The following is a 26594-nucleotide window of genomic DNA, read 5'->3' as shown; positions in this document are numbered from 1 at the left end:
AGCGCATCGCGCGTGGCGGCCCCGCGGCGGGGTGTGCAGAGGCAGCAGCGGGAAGCGCATTGAGGGGCGTGTGGGCAGTCGGGGGGTCGCGCTGCAAGACGAGCGGGCGAGACGTCTCGGGGAAGCCCGGGCCCGGGCGGGGTGCGCGCGCTCTCGCCCTGGGCTCGCCGGCGCTGGCTGCGGTGCCGGGGGAGACCCGCGCCCGCATCAGCCCGTCCAGACTCTGAAAGTGGGGTTTGCGGGTGATGCTGGGCGCCGCCGCGTGCCAGAGCTCAGGTTAAGCAAAATAAAGAGGGGAGAATGCGCGCCGAGCAGGGGTTGGGGCGCAGCCAGCTGCATCTCCGCGGGGCGGCCCCACCCCTGACCCGCCCCTCGCTTCTGCCCCCGCCAGGCCGGCTAACCCCGGGGCCGGGGCGACACGCGGGAGAGGCGGCGGCCTCCGGAGCCCCCAGGGCGCCGCACCCCCAGCCCGGCTGCCCCGCCCGCTTTGTGCGGTGGTCGCTGTTGCCCGGGCGACGGCGCCGCCCCGGCCCCGCCCCGCCCCGCCGCGCCCAGCCCCCGCGGCCGCCCGCCCGCCCCGCCGCAGACCGCAGGAGCCGCCGGCGCAGCCGGCCGCGGGCGGGATTCGGGCCGTCGCGGGAGCAGAGCGCGCCTCTCCGGCCCGTGCCGTCGCCTGCCCCGGCTGCTCCTCGCCGCGTCGGTCCGCTGGCCGGGTCCGGCCGCCCAGCGCGCCCTCGCCTGGGAACCCGCGCTCCGCGGCCGGCGCAGGGGCCCGCCCACCGGCCCTGCCCGGGACCCCCGCGCGCCCCCCGCCGTTGATGACACCTGGAGGGGGGCCGCCATGGAGGGGGACGGCTCGGACTCGCTGGTGAGTGGGGCGCCACGCCGGGGGGCCCCGCGCGCCCCTTCCTCGGCGCTGCGCCGGCGCTGCGGCGGGGTGGGGCGCGGCGGGAGCCTCCTCTCCGAGCTGCCGGGGCGCGCGTGCGGTGGCTCCGCTTCCTCTCGGGGTGCCCGCTCGCGCCCGGAAGAGGCGCCGCTGGGGTGCGGTCCTCGCCCACCTGAGCACCGCGGGGAGTCGGGGCGGGGCTCGTAAGTGGGGCGCAGGCTGCAGAGGGAACTGGCTTCCGCGAGTCGGGTCGGGGGCCGCGCGCGGCTCGGGGCGCGCGCCCCGCAAGGGCTGCCCTTTGTCTGCAGCGCCGTGGGGCCGGCGCTCGAGGCCCCCCGGACCCCGCGGGCGGCGCTGGCCGGCGCCCGCTGCCCAAGGCGCCCCCCAAACCCCACGATGAGGGGAGGCCGGCTCGCGCAGCCAGCTGTCGGGGTGCTGCTGTTTTTGCCTGAAGGCGTCGGACCCACAGTTTCCCAACTTGTTTCCTCTTCAGCCTCATCTGTTTTCAGACAGCTTGGTCGTGGGACCCACCACGTTGCATTTCTCTTAATCAGATTGTTTCCCCTCGATGAATGTGGAAGGAACACCCATTTTTCTTTGGAGTGAGAATGTTTTCTTTTCTTTTTTTCTTTTTCTTATTGGTGAGGTGATACTATGATTTATTTGTAATTTTTTTTTTAAGGATTTATTTAAAAAAGAGCTGGGGTACAGGCCAGAGGTATGGGAGGGGGGTGAGAGGATTCACCAGAGACAGAGCGGGGAGCAGAACAGGCAGACAGATGAAATCCACTGCTGGGGGGAGCAGCGGGCGAGGCAGGAGAGGGCTGTGCGCCATGTGGGCTGCTCCCTGGTCCACCGGATGGAACTCGTGCTGCAGAGGCTGCAAATTGCCTCATAGTGCGGTGCTTAACCCCTTGCGCCACCAGCAGGCCCGTGAGTAAGAATATTTTCTATCTATGGCGATTAGAAAGGTTCTATATTGCTTTAAGTACCGGTGGAATGGAAGTGGTTTTAGATCTCCCATGGGGGAGAAGCTTTTGAGTTAGGTGTTAACCTGCCTTCTTGAAATGGGGCAGATGTGACTATTCTGCATTTTTTTTATGTGCCTTATTGAGGTGGGGGCTATCTTGCTTCCAGATTTATTAAAATTGTGACAAGAGGGCTCTTACTAAGTATAGGTTGGGTGATGCATGAAGCCATGCTGCAGTACAACGCCCATTGACAAGGATGAGCTAATAAAGCTATGAAGCCCTCTGTGGCATTTTAGAATAAACCTGCATACATTTGTATTTAATTAAAATAAGTGAATTAGGTCGGTTTGCAATTTCTGAATATTTTCAGTAGTTGAAATGACTGTGTAAAGTTTATGAGAACCTTAGACTACTGTCTTTAGAATTCCAGGGATAATAAATATAGACTCATAGCCTCCCCAGTTTGGGCTACATGGGTAGAGAAGCTAAATGGGGGTGGTAGGGGGCCACAAATCTTGTTAGTTGCACTTAGTCTAAAATGTTTCTCAGTAAAGATAATGCAAGCCTGTGGTGTTGAGGGCACTTATGATCATGCCTTGGAAGCCCCGACACCCTTTTAATATTTATACGTGCTTTTAAGTAACTGCTTGGATGTGCAGTTTGAGAATGTCAAGCATTTTTTCCTGGTTTACTTTTGCAGCATATGAAAAAGCAGCATGCTGAATGTAGAAAACTGTTGATAATTTAGTTTCTAAAGATTTCAGTGGGACTTTGGAGCACACTGGTCAACTCCATTTTTACTAGTTTGTGATATTTGCCAGTCACATAATGCATTAAATGCAAGTACGGTTTCCTTTTTGTGCTACATTCTTAATTTTTATTGAAACACTATGCATTTAGGATTTCACTGAGTTAGTAAGTTGTAATGACTGCATAATTGTTGATCGACTGTCATGGTCCCCTAATATTTTAATTTTTCTCATATTTAAATTTATTTATTTATTTATTTATTTATTTATTTATTTTTAATTAATAAATTTTATTTTTATATTCCCCATACAATTGCAATCCCCCCATTCTGACCCCAATCCCTCCCCTCCCGCCCCCCACCCCCCAAAAAGTGTCTCTGGTTCATAGTTTTTGTTGATTTTGATTTTCACTTTCTTATAGTTATTCATTTTCCTGGTCCCTTATTTAAGTTTTCTAGATTCCTGCTATGAGTGAGACCATCCGGTATTTTTCTTTTCCTTTTTGGCTTATTTCACTGAGCATGATCCCTTCCAGCGCCATCCATGTTGCTGCAAATTGCATGTGTTTATCTTTTTTGAATGCTGAGTAATATTCCATGGTATATATGTACCACATCTTCTTGATCCAGTCATCTATTTTTGGGCATTTGGGTTGTTTCCAAAGCTTAGCTATTGTAAACAGTGCTGCTATAAACATAGGGGTGCAGGTGCTCTTTGGACTTGATGTTTCTGTGTCCTCTGGGTAAATACCTAGGAGTGGAATTGCTGGATCCTGTGGAAGCTCTATGTTTAGTAGGTCCAGAAATCTCCCACTTCATGTCCCTTCAGTTCTAGACTGTACTTTGAGGGATGCTGATGGTATAGAATTGTACCTACACAAAAGGTGTTAATATATTTATTCACTAAGAACCTTTTGACCTGATTTCTTTTTCTCAATTGAAGGTTACCATTAAGAATATCGAGAGAGAGCTTGTTTGCCCCGCCTGCAAGGAGCTATTCACCCACCCGTTGATTCTCCCCTGTCAACACAGTATTTGTCACAAATGTGTGAAAGAGCTCTTACTCGCGGCTGATGACTCGCTTTGTGACATGGGATCAGACAACTCCAATCAGAGCAGTCCCAGGATCCGGCTCCCCTCCCCAAGCATGGACAAACTTGACAGAATTAACAGACCAGGTATGTGCTAGAACCGCGGGGTGGGGGAGCTTAGATAGACATTCAGTGATAACTCAGGGAGGGAAATTAGTTTTGCTATTTTCTGTTGTGAGGGTTAATCATTCCAGTTGAATAAAATAATAGTGTGCTTATAAAGGCAGCTTCCCCTCTTTTAAGATGTTGAAATGAATTCTTACTGACATTTGGTATGGGCTTAGATATTGGATACCGAATACCACTTTTGTTCTAAACCCCTTATTAGTGTGTCTGTATTTTGGGGCTGCTTTGACCCTGTGACATTCTCTAGATGGGTAAAATGATGGGCTACTGAAGTACTTACCAGGGAAATCTCTACGCACAACGCATGTAAATAAATATACTGGGTTAAGGGGGGAGGCAACCGAATGACTAATTCTATAGGACTTTTTTAGAGGACTAATTTAGCATTTCAGTTTTATTTTTTTCAGCCATTTGTAATCCATATTTTAAAACAAGGATTTGCAACGTAAGCTAAATAGTGGTGGAATTCTGTAGCAAAGTACTGGAAGGAGATGTGATTAGATTTATAGATCCAGTGTTTTGCTTGTTTCCTATTGGGATAATGTTTCTTTCTTGACATCCACGGCAGGGTTAATGTATATCAGAATTAGTTTGAAATCACTGGGAACAGACCATTGAGAAATAAAGGATCTGCAGTGAGGACCACGGCGGGTGGAAGCTGGGGTGGAAGCACCCCAGCATCACGTTAGGCACCCCTTTCTGTGAGGACAAGGACTTGGGCACCCTGGGAAATGAGCTTTTCAGGTTTTAAGCTTATCCTTCTAGTCCACTCTGTCCATGGCTCCCTCTTACAGGATAAGACTCTAACTTTTTGATCTTGTAAAGCTTTTTATTTTATTTTTTTTTAAGATTTATTTATTTATTTATGCATACAAGAGCTGGTGTACAGGCCAGAGATGCAGGGGGTGAGAGGATTCATCAGAGACAGACTGGGGAGCAGAAAAGGTGGATTGACTGAAATACACTGCTGAGGGGAGCAGCAGGCAAGTCGGGAGAGGTCTGCTGTGCCATGTGGGTTGCTCCCTGGTGTTTGGGGATCGAACTCATGTTGCAGAGGCTGCAGATTGCTTCAAAGTGTGGTGCATAACCCCTTGTGCCACCAGGGAGGCCCTTGTAAAAGCTTTTTAAACAAGAGTTTCTCTCTTTAACTACAAATGCCATCTATTGGTCTTATCAAGATAGTGTCTCCTGGGGTCCTAGTATGTCTGTGTACCCATCAGTGTGGATGAGGGCAGACTGGTTCTAACAGTGGAGTCTAATTTAAAAACTTGTATTTTTCCTGAAATGGTGATCACCCATTGCTTGGGAGCTATTTTACACATATAAAAATCATACGTATATGCAAAACACGAGTATCAGGTCCCAATGGGGTGCAGAGAGGATGAAGTCAGAGAGGGTGCTCTGTTCATTGTGAAGTCATCTCCTTAGTGTCTTTCCCTGCCTGCGAGGGACCTGGGCCCCAGAAAGGAATAGCTGTGATCGATAAACTTTACATTCTGGTAGATTTTTATTCTCTAGGGACGCCTGCCTCACCAACCCAGGGAAATTCACATTTTATATATTTATATTCAGCACAGGCCATTAAAAGGAATTTTAGATATGTACCAATATTTCTATTTATAATCCGGTTGAACTCACATAGTGTATTTCTTGAAATCCTGTATTTTTAGAGGCTTTCAGTCTTAAACTTTGATTAGTTTTTATGTGGGATTGATAGGAAAGATGTAGTATAGTTAACTAGGTGATGTCTGGTTAACTTTCTGTTTTCAGGAACTTTCTGCACTACTCCGTAGATGTTTAGTAAATATGTGTTGGGTGGATATTAAATAATGTCTGTGCTATGAGATTTATGCCTATAATGGCTTTTATTCAATAATAATGACTTTTTTTCCTGGAACAAGAGATGCCCTTCACCACGCTTTACAATATCTAGCTCTGAAATCGAATTACTGAGCTGTGTTCCTCTCTTCTTCAGGAAGAACGCTATTAAGTGTGATTATATCCTGAGGGAGGATATTAGAAAACTTCTGTGTGGAGATCAATTCTAGGAATAAGAACATTTGACTTGGGGAAGGTATGACCGCAGAATATGATGGCTGTCTTGTGGATGACGCAGGTGTCTTCCGAGCGGAGATTCCAGAGCAGCAAGCAGAGGGAATAGGAATGCCACGTTCAACCTCGTACTAGAGACAGTGAACCCTAAGGCTGTCCAGACAAGCAGTGGACCTGATTTGAGCAGACCCCTGTCACTGCCAGTGTCTAAGTTAAGGAGTCAAGCTGAGATGCAGGGGCCAAAGAGGTACATGAAGCAGGTCCGAGGCATAATACTGCTCCATGATTCTTTGATGTAGAACAGCCACCACTTTGTTTCCCATTCACTGCTCTAAGAAAACCAGCAGTCACCTCCCTGATGTCCCACCCCACCTCCCCTGTTGGAGGCTGGGTGCCTGTTTCAGGACTGTGGAGATGAACAGGATGTCTTGCATGAACGGGCTGTAGCCAGTTGGCGCTAGTGAATTATGTGGAACTGGGGTGCTGGTTGGTCACATTCTTTAAAATTGCTGTGCCAGCTCAACTTAGGGGAGGGAAGTCAGAACACATCTTTGTGACCCAGCCAACTGTTGGGCCATCAGGATTTGGAGTCTTTGTTTTACACAGTGGTGGGTCTCTACCATCTACAATTATTGTGGAGGGGATTTCTGCTTTGGGTTACAGTTGGAGCCAGTGTTCTGTTAACCACCTTATATTCTCCAGCCCTGAAGTTCTATGCCTTATTGCATGCTAGGTACATTGTAGGCTGTACCTGCTGGTTACCAGACAATGCTGAAGAGTAATGAATGACATAGATGTGTCCTTCCTTTTTATTTATTTTATTTATTTTTATTTTTTTAAAGATTTTTTTTTATTTTTATTTATACAAGCACTGGGTACAGTCAGAAGCGCGGGAGGGTGAGAGAATTCACCAGAGCCAGAGCGGGGAGCAGAACAGGCAGACTGACGAAGTACACTGCTGAGGGGAGCAGCGGGCGGCAGGAGAGGTCTGTGCGCCATGTGGGACCCTCCTCCAGTGGCCGGGGAGCAGCCGGGGATCGAACCGGTGCTGCAGAGGCTGCGGGCAGCTTTGCAACCCAGCGCTCAACCGCTGCACCACCGGGGAGGCCCTGTCCTTCCTTTTTAAAAGAAGCATCCAGCCTAACATTATGCAGAGCTGCATAAGAGATGCACTAATTAGAACACAAGCCTTCACCATGAGTGAAGTACAGAATTCGTTAACAGACGCAGGTGGGGTGCTTAGGGGGAGAAAGCTGCCAGTATCCCCCTCATTCCTGCAATTCCTTGGAATTCTTAGCAAATGAATGCACATTTTAGGATCTCCTTCCTTCTCCTTAGGTCCAGTTTTAAACTAACTGGAAGTCATTGTATTAACAATAGGTTGTTAATTATCTTCCATTTAATGGGAATTTACCTATAATTTTTCTTTGGGTAGTTCAAAGGTAATTTCAGGGGTAAGTAATATTCCTTTTCCCCCATCATTGAAAAAAATTTTTTTTTCATCAATTAGAAGGAAACCAGAAACCCTATTATAAGCAGGTGATGTGGAGGAATAGAGTGCTAAAAACTGGTTTTGCCCTTGCTCTAATAAAGGGATTAACTGGACCTGTGCGGACCTTTCTAGTAGCCACTAGCCTTCACAGGCTGTTGAGTCCTTGAAATGTGCAAGTCTAAATTGACATTTTCTCATTATAAAATACACGCTTGGGATGAAAAAAAATCTAACTGTCTTTAATAATTTTTGTATTGATCACACTTTGAATAGATATATTCTCAATACATTGGATTAAATAACATGCATTAAAATTAATCTCACTTGATTTTTTTCTTTTTTTGATGTGGCTACTGGAAAATTTAAAATGACATACTTGGTTTATACTTTTGACTCACATTCCTTTTGGGTATTGGTCCTTTGACATTTTTTAAAATAAAAGGTTGCTTTGAAAAGAGAGTAGTAACTTTTGTTCATATAACCTAATTGCATATTCAGTTATATGAAAATAAAGGGCTGTATTGATGTGTATTTTTGGTATTTAGGCAAGCTCTCTCCTCATTTCGTATTTCTTCTTGTCAGATAGTTCATTTTAGTAGGGTTTACTTGTAGTGTTCACTTAGATCAGTAAAATATCAAACGAAAGATACTTGATATTACTTAGTATTTCCAACAATCACCAGAGGTAGTAGGATTGTGTAAAATAAAAGTCTGTCGAATAAAGTGTCTTTCTTAAGTGCTGTGGCAACAGGAATGAATTCTGAACTCTCATAAGATAAGCTTGAACATTTTATGTTGGTGGCTCTCTAAACACCGCATGTACCAGGAAAAATACTTTTTTTTTTTTAAAACACTGTTAATTCAGTAATTGTATTTTGTGTAGGACACAGTTACTGCTTTATCTTTTGTTAACAAGTTGTGAATCTTCTCTTTGAAACTGAATCCTAAATCCAGCTTTCTGTTCATTGTTTGCAGCATCACAACGGAGATCTTTGGGGTGGAGAGGTAGAAAATGCTTTATCGCTTGTGTGGCCGCAGGCAGTTTAGATTTAGATGTAAATTTAATAACCTTGTATAGATAAGGCTTTTAAACATCAGTGGTCAAGTCTTCAAAATTGTTTAGAAAGTTAACAAATTGGACTGAAATGACTTAAAGGTCAACAGGACTAAATTTCCAAGGATGTTCTGGTGTTTTTAAAGGGAGCACTGCTTATCAGTGCTAGCATTTTGCCAAAGCCATATATTTTTGAAGAAAATGGCATACCATTTGTTGTTATTTTTTTTAATGTTGCCTTAAAAATCCTTTACATTGTCTTAGTGGAACAAAGCTTACATGAACAGCTATATTGCTGCCTTGGGAAAGTTAAATAAACCCTTAGTTTCTTGTATGTTTAATGTTTGCTTAAAGATACTGATCATTTTTGTCGTTCATAACAATCTTATTTTTATGCATATGGTGTCTGCTAATATGAAAAAGTCTTTGCAATCAGAGTTTTATCTTTGAGGTCTTACCCATTGGTGGGTAAATACTGTATACTGCTTGTTTTAGACTTTCTGAAGTATTTAATCCTGTGTGAAAGATGGACCAACCTGTTATTCAAAGGATTTTTGTTTATTCCAGTTGACCTTTAAAATAAAATTGGCTACTCTTTTTGGAATGCTGGTGATACCTTATATTTTAACTGGAGAGAATAAGCACCGGAAATGTTATCCCTTTTCTGTCTTCCTCTGCACCGCTTCATCTAAAACTCACACCTAGAAGCCTCATATAATCCTCTCATACTCTTCAGTGAGTCCCTGAGGCTTTTAAGGGTTGAAATTTAGAATTACAAGGAAAGATAAGAGCAGTTTGCTTAAAACAACGATGCTTATGTTTGATTCAAGGGTAGTTGACAAAAAGTTTGTGCAGTTTGGAAATGCTGATACCAGAAGGCATTGGAACTCACAGGCATCAGCCAGCCAGCATGTGTCAGGAGAAAGCAGGAAGGAGGCAGCATAAGCCCTCCGCAGGTGGTCAGACACCTAGCAGCCCCTGGGAAGGGGGGCACTCACCTGCCAGGCAGAGCAGTGGCGAAGCCTTTTGCAGCCAGAGTGTGGCCGAGGATGCAGCAGGCACAGGATGCAACTGGCACAGGCTGGGAACCTGTTACGAACTGACCACCTTTGTTTTAAAACACTCGATTCTCTTTTATCATTTTAATGGTAAAACATATATGACTGAGAGTTGACAAATTGATGAGATTTGCCACAAACTGAGGAGAAATTTGGGGCAGTCTTCTTTCATACTTGCTTGTCTTTGAAGTAAAGCATATGGGGAAAAGAACTGATTCTGCAAGGTAACAGTACTGAAATAATTTGCCAGTGTTACTACTCCCTGATCCCCCACCCATGCAGTTTAAGTTATAAAGCTGCATTGTTCAGCTTGCTTAGCTCCCTTACCTTTCTAAGTTGTCATTACTTTTCTTTGTGTTGTAGAACACTACTATCCCACAGTGTCCAGGGTCAGGGGGGTGCATGACCCTGCACCCTACAGGATGGCATCAGTCATCTCTGACTATTGAGAATTTGAAATATGCAAACCAGGAGCCGATTTTTTAATGTCCATTTTATCCTGAGTTCCACTGTCTGGACATATTTTTCCCATTAGGTTTATATCCCAAAATATCCTCAGATTTGTCCATTTTATTGGCCTGGAATATTCTGTTGTTTTTAAGAAAACATGGTGGACATATGAGAAAGGTGAAAGAACTTTCACCTAAAGTTCTTTAGCATTAATTTAAAAAAGCTGGAGCTCTGTTTAGAAAAATAACCAAGATCTATTGATTTTCTGATTGAAGAAGTTCGTGTGATGCTTTATGTTTAAAGAGGTTGACAGAAAAGGGATGAAAGAACTTTTTTGAAAATTCTCCCCAGGAAGGCCAGAATCGAGGTGTCACCTGTGTACATGTTAAAGCACCATTTTGTTGTCATGATGTAATTTTATTTTACCCCATTACTTAATGGATCACAACCTTCAATTCCTAAAAGCAGTATAATAGCCCATGTTAAAGAGCACTGTCGAGTTTACTTATCCATTCTGTTTCTGTCATCCAGTTCATGCATGGAAGCATGCAACTGAACATGAATTTCCATTTGTTTAAACTTGACCACTGCACTTGCCATTTCTAGAATTATTTGGCTTGTCTTGTCACTAAATGAAGTTTTCATTGGCATGTGTTTTAAAAGTAGCTCTGCAGCTTATTTCATTATGTGCCTGCTGTGGTGTGAAACATCTTGACTGTCACTGCATGTTTTAGAATGGTTGCAAGAATATATTTTATGTAGAATTATTGAATTTTTATGGGGCAGCCTTTCTGTAATTTTTTCTCTATGTTTAAAATGATCAAGATTAAACATACATTTAAATTAAAAGGTGTTACAAACATGCTGCATGCTTGTTGCCTTCCTAGCTCAGCGCCACCTAGCATGCTGTAGAGCCCCTTCATTAATACTCTTGTGGGCTGCCTGCGGGGTGTTCCCTGTGGGATTTCACCTCAAACATCTTTCAAGACCATCTCTTAGCAACGATAGTAATGTGATGTAGCGACTGTCACACAGCTGGTCATAGACCTTTTCGAAATGTGTGGTGCAGTAAGTCTATCCATTCATTCTGGGTACCAGATAATGGTGTGGAAGGCTGTAGGTTAAGAAGTTTGTGCTTATATTTTGGGAGTTATCTTGTGGGCCAGCAGCACAACCTATCTAAGAATAGATCCATAAATAAAAGGCCGGAATGTGATGCTCAGTGGACAAACCTGGATTCTTGTCAACTGCTGGGTAAGAACTGTCACGTTTGACTGCCATTTCTTCCAATCAGGATAATAATGAACAAAAGTGTGAGGTTTGAGGTTATTTTCTGTATGATTAGATGTTGTAAAATTACTTGTAATTTTGGGGGAGGTACATTTTGGCTTACTGAAGTCAGTAATCTTAGTGATTGTTTTTTTCAGGTTATAAGAAGATATTAAATGGTTGGTCCCTCTTAAAGTTCCCAGATTCTGGATCTGTGAATGAGCTTTTCACTCTTTATTTATAGATTACACTCTACTTACTCATGATTTTGCCTACTGAGCTTTCAGAAATAAAACAATACTACAGTGGGAAACCCCCTATTGCAACGGTTCTTAACAATTTCTACTCATTTATTCCTGTGCTAAAAGCAATGAAGTGTTTAACCAGAAGGCATACATAGGTATTCAGATGCAGACATTTTCATCCAATTTCAAATAGTCTGCATGACGATTTGGATCTGTCTGCCCATGGACTGCAGGTGAAAGACTCCTGCTTTTTAATCCATGAGCTCCCTTCCTGTGAGCCAGCCAAGACCTTGTCCGTTGAAATGGACACCAAATTCCTTTGGCTCTGAAATACAGAAAAAAACTGTAGCTGTTGATTTTTTAAAGTCAGTGGATTCTGACCCTGTGTAGTATTGTATTAAATGTTTTGTTGTTTTATCTGTTTGACTTACGCTGATTTTGGTATGGAATTTACTGTAGAATGAATCCTTTCCTCTTTGATTTAAAAACTGCTTAGTCATAGGGGCTTTCCTTTTGTACACCAAGGGAAAAACGTTTTCAAGAAAGCATTTCCAAAATACTAATTAATTCAAATTAAGCCTCTTTGAGTATTATGTTTTGGGAATCTATTTTCCTATATGCGTCTCCCCAAAACATGACTCCTTTTTCCTTCGTTCTATTCATTTTCCTGCTGATGTAACTAAACAAAGGCTCACTAATACGCAGGCTGGAAGCGAAACTCATTGACTCCCAGGACAACCACTTTTCCTTGTCCTGGGTGTGAGCATGATGTGGATCTTGGAGAACGCGGCATCAGTGGTCTGTTCCGAAATTTCACTTTGGAAACTATTGTGGAAAGGTATCGGCAGGCAGCCAGGGCAGCCACCGCCATCATGTGTGACCTCTGCAAGCCACCGCCTCAGGAGTCCACAAAAAGCTGCATGGACTGTAGTGCAAGCTATTGCAACGAGTGCTTCAAAATCTATCACCCCTGGGGTACCGTGAAGGCTCAGCATGAGTATGTGGGTCCAACTACTAATTTTAGACCCAAGGTAAGTGAAGTGTTTATTCAGTTAGCATATTACACTTCAGATTATATTAAAAAAATTATTAAATTCTCCATAGAGGGAAAGACATAGCTTTGAAAGCAGATACAAGAAATTAAAGTTTAATGGTTGTTTTAAGGATGCTATTAAACATCTCCACTGCTTGGTAGGGAGCATCCTGGCTCACCCTGTTAGGATGCCATGTAGTCAGCACGATGCATGGACAGTTGTGCTGATAACTGACTCACAGAGCAAGATGGTTATCCTCATCGTGCACAGAGATTGAGTTGTTTAAAGCTGAAATGCTTCTGGGTCATAGTGTGATAATGTGATGGAATTGGGAAGCATTTTTCTGGCATCTGTAGTTAGGCACAATTATATTATGTAAAAGTAATCTCAGATTAGTAGTATTTTGAAGCTTGTGATATGATGACTATATTATATTTGAAGTGGATGCACGTTTCTTAAAGATTATAATTTCTCTATTTATACTCAAAAATGTTATGCACTGTTGTTTGCCCTGTTACATGACTGAAGAACGATGATTTCTAGGTATCTTCAGCTACATTGCTTTCTGATTTGTGCAGACTTAAAAAGCACTTTAATTGACTCTCTTAATTAAGGCTCATATTCATGATAATCCAGTAATTATTGAGTATGAAAATCTGTTTTTTTGAGCTTAAAAGACTTCATTTGTAATTAAAAAAATGGGAAAAATCCTCAGTTTCTTAAAACTCTGAGCCAAGTGTTTTCTTACAGCAGATTTAGCTCAGGACTAGTAGACTAAACTAAAAGCAATTTCTGTTACCATATTTTGAATGACTGTTCTCTCAAACTCTTAACAAGGAGTTTTTAGTTATCCATTATGTTCCTTATCTGATTTAAATGCTCAGGGTCATAGATTTTTAACAATTTATGACTCAACCTCATGTTTTCAGGTTTTAAAATGAACATGCTTCCATAATGAAAGGACTTGTGCTTATTAAATGAGTTGGGCTTGAGATTTTATGAGTTAAGAATGATTTTGAATATAAATAGCAGTGTTGTTCTATTCACAAATATAATAAAAGATTGTTTCTGCTTAAAACAGAGGAACAGGAATTACTGATAACAGTGTTTTCTTCCAAGTCACCAGCTTTAGACAATATTGTAGAAATCTAAAAGATGTTCCTTCTGACAGAATATTTGCCAATAACTTTGAGTTCTTGTGATCATCCCTTGCAGAAAGTAAAATTTCATATTGTATTTAATTTATTTTAAAGATTTATTTTTATTTACTTATGCACACAAGAACTGGGGTGCAGGCCAGTGGTACAGGGGGTGTGTGTGTGTGAAAGGATGCACCAGAGACAATGGGGAGCAGAGCAGGCGGATTTACTGAAACACACTGCTGAGGGGAGCAGCAGGCGAGACAGGAGAGGTCTGCTGCACCATGTGGGTCAGCAATCTTGAGGGGGATAGAATTCATGCTGCAGGGGCTGGCCATAGCTTGATAGTGCTGAGACTTTAACCCCTGCACCACCACAGAGGTCTGTCTTGTTACTTCTGCTCCGATCGTGGCAACACATTATTTTCTAGTCCAGACACATTTAGCCTTATTTAGGAAAAAAAAAATTAGAGTATTCTTTAAAAATAAATCCTTCCATTTGATTTTATGTAACATCAAATGTACCAATGGTGGTGGTTTACAGAGGAAATAACAAGGTCAAAAGTAAATTCAGAAAAATGCAGTTCTAAATTTGAACAGTGTGTGTGCCATTAATTTGTAAAAGCAGACACATTTGGAAGCTTATAAAGTGTTTCAGGAGTTTCTAGAGACAGGAACAGAGTTCTGTTGAGGATAGGGAGGCCATGGCTTCTCATAGCATGTATGTTATGATGCCATATTAAAGTCACCGACCATCATGACTACCTACCTACCTTGTCACTGGGGTCCGAGGACCTGTCTCGCTGGCTCAGCATTCCACTCGAGTCTGATAGAAATGAACATTTCACCTTCCTATCACCAAATTTAATGGAAATAACATCCACACATCTAACTAACCCTTGAACTCTCAAATTTAAAAGCAAGTAATTCTAATACAGGGGATTTACATGTGCTGTACAGGTGCTTTTATTTTGGCTAGCACTTTTTGTCCTTTAAATGACTATTTAGTGACTTTGTAAAGCAAATCTTTGTGTTTGGGCACTTTCTCTGATCACTGGAAACCTTTTTTGGGTGCCAGGTTAGCTATGAAGATCCTTCAGAGCACTTTTTTTTTTCCCTTGTCGACAGATTCTAATGTGCCCGGAACATGAAACAGAGCGAATCAACCTGTACTGCGAGCTGTGTAGGCGGCCCGTGTGCCACCTGTGTAAGCTGGGTGGCACTCATTCTACGCACCGCGTCACCACCATGAGCAGTGCCTACAAAACCTTAAAGGTAGGACCTGTTGGTTTGGGGAGCTCATTTCAGTTCTTTATAACTGTATTTGACTTATGTCTCCAAGTTCTTTCTGGGTCCCCCCTATAGTCCCCAGAAGTCTAATCCCCCTGCCTAGCAAGGCTTTCTCTATCCCCCTAGTCAGCCACCCAGCCAGAGACCTGCCTCCTGTTCCTTACAGTGATCCTGTCCTCCAGGCTCTGTGAGAAATACAAGATGATGAAGTAGGAGACTCGTTGCTTAAATTCCTAAAAGCTGGCTCTCTGCCCACCTTTTCTTACTCACCCTTTTTATTCAGGTCATCTGCAGTGCCTGAGAAATCTCAGCTCCTCCTGTCAGCACTGTGGCTTGAGAGGCCTTTGTGTTTTAATATACTCCAGGCACATTTACATATGTGCTCTGGACTAGACTAGGGCTTGCATCAAAATCTATGAGTTTGTTTCTGGTAAATTTGGCTAATTTCAAAATTATTAAAAATTTTTTTTTCAGCAAGCTCTGGATATAACCTGTTTTTCTAAGTGTATATTTTTGGTACTGTTGAATGAACATTTAGGGTTGGATGGGATATGTAGATTATTTTGGAATAATCTTTGTTATCTTTATTATCTTATCTTTGTTATCCTATCCATGTATTTGACAGAAATAATTATAAAATTTGTTGGAGGATATTATCATTTCAATTGCCTCCCTTTGATTTGCTTAGAAATCTTAGGAGGAAGCATTCTTAGAATGACGATGAAATACGAAAAATGTGTTAGTGTGTATTCAGAACTTGCATGAATTAACCTCATAATGTCCGTCTTCACTGTTCATCATGGGCTATATGAGAGGACACGTACTGTGTGATTGAAAAACAATTTCTGAGACATCTTTGGTAAACTCTTCTTTCTGCCTATCTGTGTTTTTACTGTGTTCCAACAGGAAAAGCTTTCAAAGGATATTGACTACCTTATTGGTAAGGAAAGTCAGGTGAAGAGTCAGATTTCAGAACTTAACTTGCTCATGAAAGAAACTGAGGTAAGGGTGTCCGTTTTTCATCTACTCACCTAGACATTTGTTTTCTCAGTCCTAATGTCCTGGGATATCATGTGAGCGGGGAGTCCCTGGTTGTGTAGATGTTACCATGCTTTCCTGAAGTCACTTAACCTTTGTAAAGAATATTCTGCTCTGTGGTCATTGCTGGGGTTGAGGCAGCAACTGGCTAATATTGGAGCATGAATAATGGCCAACTCTTTTTAAATGTGGCAATTAGAAAGGACTCAAAATTGACAGTGACAGGGAAACGGTAGCCTTTGCAATTATCTGTCTTGTAGAATTTATGAGGAAGATTCTGGAGAATGTATGATGTGGGTAAGAACAGGTTTATTGAAGGTTCCAGATATTCCTGAGTATATGCTCTGCAGAAGACAGCCATTCGGGCCTCCCCTGGTGGCGCAGCAGTTGAGCGCTGGGCTGTGAAGCTGCTCACAGCCTCTGCATTGCCGGTTCGATCTCCGGCTGCCGGCGAGGGTTCCACATGGCGCGCAGACCTCTCCTGCCGTGCCCGCTGCTCCCCTCAGCAGTGTATTTCATCAGTCTGCCTGTTCTGTTCCCCATTCTGGCTCTGGTGAATTCTCTCACCCTCCCATGCTAATGACTGTACCCAGTGCTTGTATAAATAAATAGACAAACAAACAAATAAATCTTAAAAAAAAAAAAAGACAGCCATTCCAGCCTTCCTGCTTGCATTGTTTGTGGTGGCCACAAAGTAGAAACTATAGTGAAACATAAATTGCAGAAAGAAGAAATAGCTACAAGTATTTCCAGCAGTGCTACTAAAGCTTGCAGTAATGTTGAGAGAGGTACTATGTTATTCATGTGATGCTGTCCAGAAAGTAGCAAAGAAGTTGAAACTAGGCCCTACACTTCAGGATGGAGAGGGAAAGAATTGGTTTCTGGAAAGTTGATGAGTGGATTCTGGGATGTGGTGATGTTCTACTCACTTTGGATGCTCGTTAGTGGCTGTGTTTGCAAAAGATTCCTCAATCTGTACACCTAAATGTTACATTTTTCTATTTATTGTGCTTCAATAGGAGCTTGGAGAAAATGGTAGTTATAAAATTACAAAATAAGCCTCAATCAAGGTGCCAGTCATTCTTCGCTAAGCGTGTTTGATGCGAAATTACTGAAAATATCAGAGTCAAACGAGATTTTTTTCTGTACAACATCTGCAATTGTTTTGTTAACTTTTGGTTATTACGTCATCATGTAGATGCCCTGTAGACTTGGGCACAAGGCGTGGATCTAGCAGATGAGGTAATGCTTTGTTTGTTCTATGCTAGTGCAACGGTGAGAGAGCGAAAGAAGAAGCCATTACACATTTTGAAAAGCTCTTTGAGATTCTAGAAGAGAGGAAATCATCTGTTTTAAAAGCAATTGATGCTTCTAAGAAACTAAGATTAGACAAATTTCAGACGCAAATGGAAGAATATCAGGGACTCCTTGAGAACAATGGGCTTGTAGGGTATGCGCAAGAAGTGCTCAAGGAGACGGACCAGTCTTGCTTTGTACAGACAGCAAAACAGCTCCACCTCAGGTACTCTTCCTCCTGACCCCTAAGAGCGGTGGTGTGGCCCCTTCAGCTCTGAGGGGCTCATCGTGCAGCACTGGGAGCACTTCCCTCTTCACACCAGACTCCATCCGGCTTGAATGTTTTCTTTTTTCTTGAAGTAATGCTGCATTGCGGTGTGTGAGCCTCGGCTGTGCTTGGTGGGCATGAGCCGAGTCCACCCTTCATGGAGGTCACCACTGAGACCTGGGGAAGAAAGGATTTCCCAGTGTGGTGTTATTAGCAAACTGACAAAGATGAAGAAAGACCCAGACTTCCAATAGGGCACGGGGCTTGGCATGAAAGCCTGGCCTGTATTTCTCCCTCCCACTCTCTTCCAGCTCCCAGGACTCTCTGTGTCCAGGCACCTTTGTGGAGAGCACATATTGCACTACTGTGCGTGCTAGGCCGAGACCTTCTGAAGGGCAGCTGGGCTTACTACTCGGGCTGCTGCTTTCAAAACCTCCACCTATGCAGGGGCCGGAGGGTGATGATCACCACTTAAGTCCAGCTCTAGACTTCCCCCACCAAGGCCCTTTTGTACCCATACCCACAGCCCCTCCCCCTTCCCTGATGAAGATTTTTTGTTGTTGTTAATCATTTTGTGGATATGTAGATTTTCCTTTTTAAAGAATTGTTTTCATATAAAATGTAATTGTCTGCAGAATACAGAAAGCTACAGAGTCTTTGAAGAGCTTTCGACCTGCAGCTCAGACTTCTTTTGAAGACTATGTCGTTAATACATCTAAACAAACAGAACTTCTCGAAGAACTGTCCTTTTTCTCTAGTGGTAAGTTTTCATAATGACAAAACCTCACTCTTTCAGTCGGAAATCATATTCTGTAGAAAAATAAATCTCTTTCTGTTTTTTGGTCGACATTACAAAGCAGTATCTCAGTGATTAGAATCATCATAGCTTACAGTCTTATCCTATGAATGTTTCTGTTAACTGTGTCCATATGTGCAAAAACTATTCCATTGGTTCCTTTGTTTTTAAAAACTGTATAAGTGACATTGCTTTGTATTTTTCTTAGTTTTTTTTTTTAAAGATTTCTTTATGCATACAAGAACTGGGGTACAGGCCAGTGCTGTGGGGGGTGAGATAATTCACCAGAAGCAGAATGGGGAGCAGAACAGGCAGACTGACTGAAATACACTGCTAAGGGTAGTAGCCAGCGAGACAGGAGAGGTCTGCTGTGCAATATATGTGTTAGCTGCCACAGTGGCTGGTGATAGCTTGATAGTGCTGAGACTTTAGCCCCTGTGCCACCAGGGAGGCCCGGTGTTGACAGATTTTAAGTATGTTAATGTCGACTGTAGGTCATTGCTCTCTCTAGACCTTGTCTGCCTTAGCTGAAGCTTTTTGCCTGGTGAACTACCCTGCTCCCCTCCCCCTACCTCCTGGGGACCGCCATTCCACTCTCTGATGTTAGGAATCTATTTTAGATTCCTCATCTAAATGGAATCATGTGGTTAGTACTTGTCTGTCTGTGTCTGATTGATTATACTTCATGTAATGTCCTCACTATCCAGCCGTGTTACATATTCAGGATTTATTCTTGTTCTTGTACAGGGTATTATAAATTTAGAAAATTCTTGGACAGACAGGCATCAATGAGTATTGTCAACAAACTGTTTTTATTGCAGAAACACACGACTTCTGAAATAACAATATTTTAATTTTTTCCCATATGTTTTTCAGGCATAGATGTGCCAGAGATCAATGAGGAGCAGAGCAAAGTGTATAACAATGCTTTAATAAACTGGCATCATCCAGAAAAGGATAAAGCGGATAGCTATGTCCTCGAATATCGGAAGATTAATAGAGATGAAGAAATGTTGTCTTGGAATGAGATAGAAGTGTTTGGCACAAGTAAAGTGATTTCAGACCTAGAAAGCAATTCTAACTATGCTTTCAGAGTAAGAGCCTACAAGGGTTCGATCTGTAGTCCGAACAGCAGAGAACTGATTCTTCGCACTCCTCCAGCTCCAGGTATTGTGCATAGTGCAAAGGAAAATTACAGACCTAAATGAGAACCTGGGAAACTAGTTGGTGTCTCATGTAGACCTACCTGGACACAGGCTCTCATTTGTAAGAGTGTTATGGGGTAGGGGAGTGGGGGTACCCCAGAACCCCCAAACCTGCCCACTCTAAGTATGTTATGTCATCCACCACATCAAGACAAAACTAGTGTATAAGAACTTCTATGGGAAGGAACTTTAATATAATTAGTGTGTAATACAGAAATGGGAAGAATATAATTTCCAAATCAAGCACCCAGTTACCCATCCCCTCGTGGGTAAGTGTCCAGCCAAACAGGGTTGGCCCAAAGCAGGGCCTCTGAGGCCTGAAAGCTGCCGCAAGTCTAAAGCTCCTTCCAGCAGGGACTCATAGGAAAGGGTCAAAAACAGCCTGACAAGCCTGGGAGGAGAAGAGCAAAATCCAAATCAAGATAAACGCTGCCATTGTTCACCTTCCCATGGGTCTCTCACCCACATCTGTTTCAACTAGTCCAGGGCCAAAAAGCAAGCACAGCTTCTTCATGTGTCTCTCTGCTCCACGTGTCTCCTCCAGGCCTCCTCCGTGCTCTCCATCCTGCTTCCTTCCTTCCCCAGGCGCCTCTCCAGCTTCTCCTCCCTGCTCAGCTCCACTCTCCCTTGGGTATGGCAGAGACCCTGCACCCTCCCCTGTCCCTGGGGACCACACTGTGACAATAGGTTTTAAAAGCTGGATTGCATGCCCAGCTAGGGTTTAGAAATAGAGATTGGGTCCTGGAATTTCACCTTGTAGACTGAGAACAGGATTCTATTTTTCACTGATGTCAAATATAGAACAATATGAAAAGGAGGACATTTCAGTGAGCAGGACTATTAAGTTTGAGATTAAAACAGCAACTCTGAACTAGCATAATTCTGTAATTTTTAAAGCAACTCATAGAAATTTCAGTAATATTGGAATGTTGATTCCCAGCATGTGGGGATGGGTGGTGTATCAGAACCACACAGGTAGCTGCCCGCCCCCCCCATACTAGCAGCTCCTTCCCAGCATCCCTTACCCACCTTCCAACTTACCAACCACTGACACTTCTTAGAGAGTGCTGTGCATGTTGTAGAATGGGAATGACCTCTAGGGAGTTGATGTTCACTCCATTGTCTCCAGGGACAAGGACCTTTATTTTATTCTTTTTTTTAATTACATTTATTTATTTTCTTATATCTCTGTTCATTTTTGTACAGTATTGGGTTTCCCCCCTGGGGCATGGTCCCTAGTTGCCCCACCACAGCCCATGATCCCACACCAGAGCCCAGGGGCCAGGGACACTCAGACCCGAGATTGTGCTCACTCTGGTAGCAGGAAATGATTTTGCCTTGGAGAGTCCTCCATTTGGTGTTCAGATCCTGTTGCCCTGCCTTCTTGGAGAGATTTATCTTCCCATAGTCTCTGCTCTCTGCACTTCCTTCCCTTTTTGTGCAAACTGTATTATCCACTGTTAGTTTACCATGCACTTTTGTGGCTACTTAAAAAGATGAACATATGCAACTGAATAAGGTCAGCTAAAATTATTTCCTGTACAACTTTTAAGAAGATGCTGTGGAGTCACCTAGGTAGAGTCCCAAATATTAAATGCATATTTTCTAGCTTGTGCAGCTTCTGCTTTCTTTTCTAGCCTGACTGAAAGTGGAAGAGAAAAGCAACCTCACAGTCTTTGCTGTTTTCAGTAACAGCATGGGGGCAGGGAGGGAAGGAAATGCAAAGGGCTGTCTTCCTTTTCTCTAAGAAAAGCCACAGGAATAGGGTGATCGTTTAGATTTATGTTGCATGTTGGCAGACTCGAGGTGATTGAAAGGATGATTGTCATACCAGGAAGAACGGCAGCTGGCAAGGGGCATGGTTACAGCTTTTTACTGTGGTGTGCTGTTTCTCACTTGGACCATTTCTGCACATGCACACCCATGGCATCAAGTACATTCAGTCTTGTGCTACTGTCACCTCGCAAGTCTCTAGCAGTTTTCCATTCTTCCAAATGAAAATTGTGTGCCCATGAAACAGTTCCTCATTGCCCTCACCAGAGCCTGGAAGGCCCTCTTCTACCTTCTCCTCTGCCTGTTCCAGGTACCTCGTATGAATGGGTCCATGGAATCCTTTTGTGACTTGCTGGTATTCAGGTTCATCCATGTAGCATATAGCAAAGTTTCCTTTTTAAGGCTGCACTGATAATCCCTTTTATCCATTCACCTGTTGCTGAAAGAACGTTGGCATTGTTTGAGCTTTGGGGCCAGCATCCAGTGTTGGGCTTAATGAATTTGAGTTGACAGAGTCTATAGGGAAGCAGTTTTTTTCTTCTCTCCCCCCTACCTCCAATATGCCATTTGGGCAAAAGATGGGTTACACAGGAGGGGCTCTGAAGATTGTGTGGAGGGTACTTCTGGAAAATATTTACATGTAATCACTGAAAGGGCAGGTACTGGCAAAACTTTAACTTCTTTTCCTGGGAGAGGGCAGAACTTAAATCTGCAAACCTTTGTTTACTGTGCCTTCCCCTGTAACCTCCTTAACTGACCCTCACCCTTTCTCAATCCAGAAATAGTTCTTAGTTATTTAAGTTGGCTCTGAAGCCTAATGGGTGAGTCACTTAGCTTTATAGAGCTACACGTTATTTTAAACTTCTTTGACTTTTTCTCAGCAGTTTGTCTGATGCTTGTTTTGTTAGTCACCAACCTTCAAGAATCCAGAGGGGTCTGGGGTGGTTTCCTTTGCATCCCAGTAAGAGAAGAGTGGTATTACCTCTATTCTGCAGTTGAGGAAATTAAAGTTTAGGTTAACCACTGCTTAGCGACTTGAGCAGGGGCTCTGCGCAAGGTCTCAATTCCAGGTCTCTCTCAACCTAAAATCTTGCCTTTTAAAAAAAGCAAAAACACTTTACACTGTTTCTTATCTCTTATTATATTGACTAAAAAGGAAAAGACTGGGCCTCCCTGGTGGCGCAGCGGGTTGATCGCAGCGCTGTGAAGCTGTCCACAGCCTCTGCAGTGCGGGTTCGATTCCCTACTGGCCAGGGAGATACCCACATGGCGTGGCAGACCTCTCCTGTCTCGCCCGCTGCTCCCCTCAGCAGTGCCTTTGGTTTGTCTGCCTGTTCTGCTCCCCGCTCAGTCTCTGGTGAATCCTCTCACCCTCCCATGCCTCTGACCTGTACCCCAGCTCTTGTATAAAACATAAATCTTAAAAAAAAATAAAAATAAAAATATGGGAAAAATATTTAAGAAAGTATATAGCTATTTAGAGAAATGTAGATCCCCTTATTTTAGGGCTGGAGAACAGAGTCAGTAGTGAAAAATACTTAGTGGAGATTTTCTGTATCTATTCCAAGGAACTGTTTTCATCAATTTTTTCATACACTTAAGATATTTTTTTCTGCTTTTATATCTCTGAGGAATTTTAAGTATCAGGAATATATTACATGTTTTTTCTTTTCTTTTTTTAAAGATTTATTTATTTATGCATACAAGAACTGGGGTACAGACCAGAGGTAAAGGGGGGTGAGAGGGTTCACCAGAGCCAGAGTGGGGAACAGAACAGGCAGACTGAACAAAGTACACTGCTGAGGAGAGCAGTGGGCGAATCAGGAGAGGTCTGCCGCGCCATGTGGATAGCTCCCTGGCTGGGGATCAAACTTGTGCTGCAGTGGCTGCGGAGAGCTTCATAGGTTGTGTCTTAACCCCTTGCACCACCAGGGAGGCCCTGGACATTATTTTTTGGGTACGGTTTTGGTTTCTCATAATTAGTCTGTAGACTAATTTGGTTTCTCATAATTCGTCTAGGTAGACTGACACATTCTTCTTCCTCTCTAGTCAGTCATTTCTATATGAAGATGCTATCATTGAACTGTAAATTATAGACATGCTAGTGAACAATCTTCAGACTAATCTTAAGCTCTATTTATAGTTTTCAGTTTCCTCTTTGATGAAAAATGTGGGTATAATAATGAGCATCTCTTACTGAACTTGAAGCGAGATCGTGTTGAGAGTAGAGCCGGGTTCAATCTTCTCCTGGCTGCGGACCGCATCCAGGTGGGCTACTACACGAGCTTGGACTACATCATCGGCGACGTGGGCATCACCAAGGGGAAGCACTTCTGGGCCTTCCGTGTGGAGCCGTATTCCTACCTGGTGAAAGCAGGAGTGGCTTCCAGCGATAAGCTCCAAGAATGGCTGCGTTCTCCCCGGGATGCCGCCAGCCCACGGTAGGTCCCTTTCCTGGCCTAGAACTTGATGATTCTTCTCAAAGTAAGTGCCCTTGTTTTTCAAGGTAAGAGGACTGCAAGATAGACGTGGAGGTAGTGTTGACATTCAGAATAGGCATTTCTTAGATTAAAGGGCGGTGTCAATGCGAATGAGGCGGCCTGAGAATTTACACAGTGAGTGACAATTCTGGGCAGTTCAGTTCTGATGCCAGGAGGAAATGTGTCTGTTTCAGATACCTCTCGATTATGATGTGGCTTCATAGTTGGAAGCGTGAATATCTTTTTACATCAATTACTTTAATTATGTGGCAAAAATGCCTGTATATTGAATGGGCATGCTGCCGCTGTTAATGAGCTGCTCTTTTCTCATGGAACACAGTTTCTTTAAATTCTCCCATAAACACTATACTAATTTGGGTCAAGGTAAACATGTTTCCACAGCAAAGAAATTGAATTCCTTAAGAGATTGACCATTTATTTATTGGAGATTTTGCAGATCTTGCAGTTTCATTCATTGGGTATGGTGCAGGGTGAATTAGCTCACCTAAGTCATCTTCGTCCACTTATGTGAGCAGAAATGCCAGGTGAACAGTCTAAGTGATAGCAAAAACTTTGTCACAGATGTAAGAAATTGAAATCTCACTGACTGTTTTATAGTAGAGAAATAGCAGGCATAATGGGTAGATTATTAGTCTTAGTAAATGCTGAAAAGTGTGAGACATATTTTAGCATGAGAAATATTAGAAGTGAAAAAACCTCTTTAACCTGGTTGATGGAGTATCATCTCAAATGTGTAAAAAGCAAACAAATTTTTCTGTAAGATGCTACTATTTTAGAGCAGAAAGAAAAAAACATCTCCATAATACTTGCTTACCTCAGAGCTCCAGAGAGAAACCCCAACCCGTAAAGAGAGTTAAGAGAACAGCATTATTTTGCAGTTCTCACTGGTTTTACTTCAGCTGCTAAGTCCATGGGTTAGGGTGTCCAGTTCTCTTCACCCCCTGACCACTTGAGGTTTGCTAAGCCAAAGTGATTATGTTTAGCTCCCCACCTGTGTATGTGCCCAGGTAAAAGTGGATGATGCTTGAGGATAGAGAACTTGAGGCTGAATCGGAGATGCCATCCTAAGTGGCTCTTGTGGAATCCTGGTGTTTGTTTTAGTGGGAAGCTTTTGATGTATAACTCGTTTTAGTTTCCAGTCTGTCTGTGGCGAAAGTGCTTTGAAGGCCCTGCAGCCTGCGGGCGGCGGTGCAGGTGAGCCTCTGTGTGTTGTGTCTCAGGTACGAGCAAGACAGCGGCCACGACAGCGGAAGCGAAGACGCTTGCTTTGACTCTTCACAGCCCTTCACGTTAGTCACCATCGGCATGAAGAAGTTTTTCATACCCAAGTCACCGACTTCTAACGAACCCGAAAATCGAGTCCTCCCCATGCCCACCAGCATCGGGGTCCTCCTCGACTGTGAGAAAGGCAAGGTGGCTTTCTACGACATGGACCACATGAGGTGCCTGTACGAGCGCCAGGTGGACTGCTCGCACATGATGTACCCGGCCTTCGCGCTGATGGGCAGTGGCGCGGTGCAGCTCGAGGAGCCCATCACTGCAAAATACCTTGAGTACCAAGAGGCCGTGTGTAGGGCGAGCGTCTGATGTGACTGGGGCTGGACGATGGCAGAGAAATGCCTCGGTGTTCACCTTTGTAACTAAATACATATCATCTACGTATCTGTCCCCAGGTTGGTTTGTTGTGTGTATTTCTTCTTAAAACACAGAAAACCTGAACAGCCCGGCTTTTCCCAAGCGGCAGGTGCAAAGACGCTCTTTCCTGGTTAACTCCCAACTGGTTAAGTGTGCGTCGAGATTGCCTTTCTCCTCTTATGAACAGCACATCTAATTTATTTATGTCAGTTGGTGTTGCTGATGCACACACTTCTTTCTTTTGGAGGAGGAAGAGGAGTACAAAAATATTTATTATGCTTCTTTCGTGTTTGGGTTTTCATTTTTCTATCATGTTTATGTCCTAAGAGGATATTTTTAAAACTGCCTTATGGATAGAAATAAGTAATTAAGTGCTGTGTCTTGCATTGGTCTAGATAGATAAAAAGAAACGGACAATAGAATGGTAGTATATTTAATGGAGAATTATGTATTTTGAGGTGTATAACTAATATTAAGAGTCTATTGCCTGGAAAATGAATACTGCTGTTTGTTTTTTAAAGTCACAAATTGTATTGTGAAGGATACTTGTAAGGTCCCCTAATTGTGATGCCCCCCCCCTGCATGTGTAGCAAAGTGGTTTCTGGCAGGAACCACAAAATACTCAGTTAACACATGAAGCTCTTCACTTCATGTAAATTTTTTCAGGGAAATCTGTCTTCATCAAATAATTATTTTACATAAATATTAATGAAGGTACTCTGGTATTTGCCATTTTTGTTCTTCTGCCCTATTTTTGTGTCTTGTGGTTTTTGTTGCTTGGCACAAATACTGCCCGTCAACTGTCCTGGTTTATGTTTACGTGATTGAAAAGTTCATGATATATTTTTAATGTCATTAAATATATTATAAAATGTGGAGCAATTAGTCAGCTGTCTGGAATTTTCAATGGGTCATGATTTGGTAATAAGCATTTGTAATATAAGCAAGTAAAAATACAAATTAAATTGTCTAGGAATAATAACAAATCTTAATGACTGTGTTCCCCTTTAAAAGTGAAAAGTTCTTTTAATCAGAAAAACAGCATTTTATCTAAATTTTGTATTTGTGAAAGATGTTTTATTGAAGCTGCTTATATTTTTAAAGTTAAAATGTGCAGGAACTAGACTGTTACGCATTTCAGCACTAATCATTTTGATATGTTTTTGATATCCTTTTAA

General features: G+C 43.1%; 1 protein-coding gene across 1 annotated transcript in view; it reads left to right on the top strand.

Annotated features, from left to right (window-relative positions):
• Positions 1-26594, top strand: part of TRIM36 (tripartite motif containing 36) — a gene marked incomplete at both ends in the record, with an annotated part of 41267 nt that overhangs the window by 11424 nt on the left and 3249 nt on the right. Inside the window, 10 exons of the mRNA XM_084252001.1 lie at positions 3549-3783; positions 11356-11376; positions 12148-12473; positions 14743-14889; positions 15811-15906; positions 17211-17464; positions 18142-18266; positions 19179-19469; positions 23424-23721; positions 25002-25347. Of these exons, the coding sequence (XP_084108127.1) occupies positions 3549-3783; positions 11356-11376; positions 12148-12473; positions 14743-14889; positions 15811-15906; positions 17211-17464; positions 18142-18266; positions 19179-19469; positions 23424-23721; positions 25002-25347 (2139 nt within the window). The remainder of the gene's footprint in view (positions 1-3548; positions 3784-11355; positions 11377-12147; positions 12474-14742; positions 14890-15810; positions 15907-17210; positions 17465-18141; positions 18267-19178; positions 19470-23423; positions 23722-25001; positions 25348-26594) is intronic.

Source organism: Talpa europaea (assembly GCF_964194135.1).
Source record: "Talpa europaea genome assembly, chromosome: 13".
NCBI classification, from domain to species: Eukaryota; Metazoa; Chordata; class Mammalia; order Eulipotyphla; family Talpidae; genus Talpa; species Talpa europaea.
The sequence above is the reverse complement of the archived record's forward strand: the minus strand, read 5'-3'. Positions and strand labels throughout refer to the sequence as shown.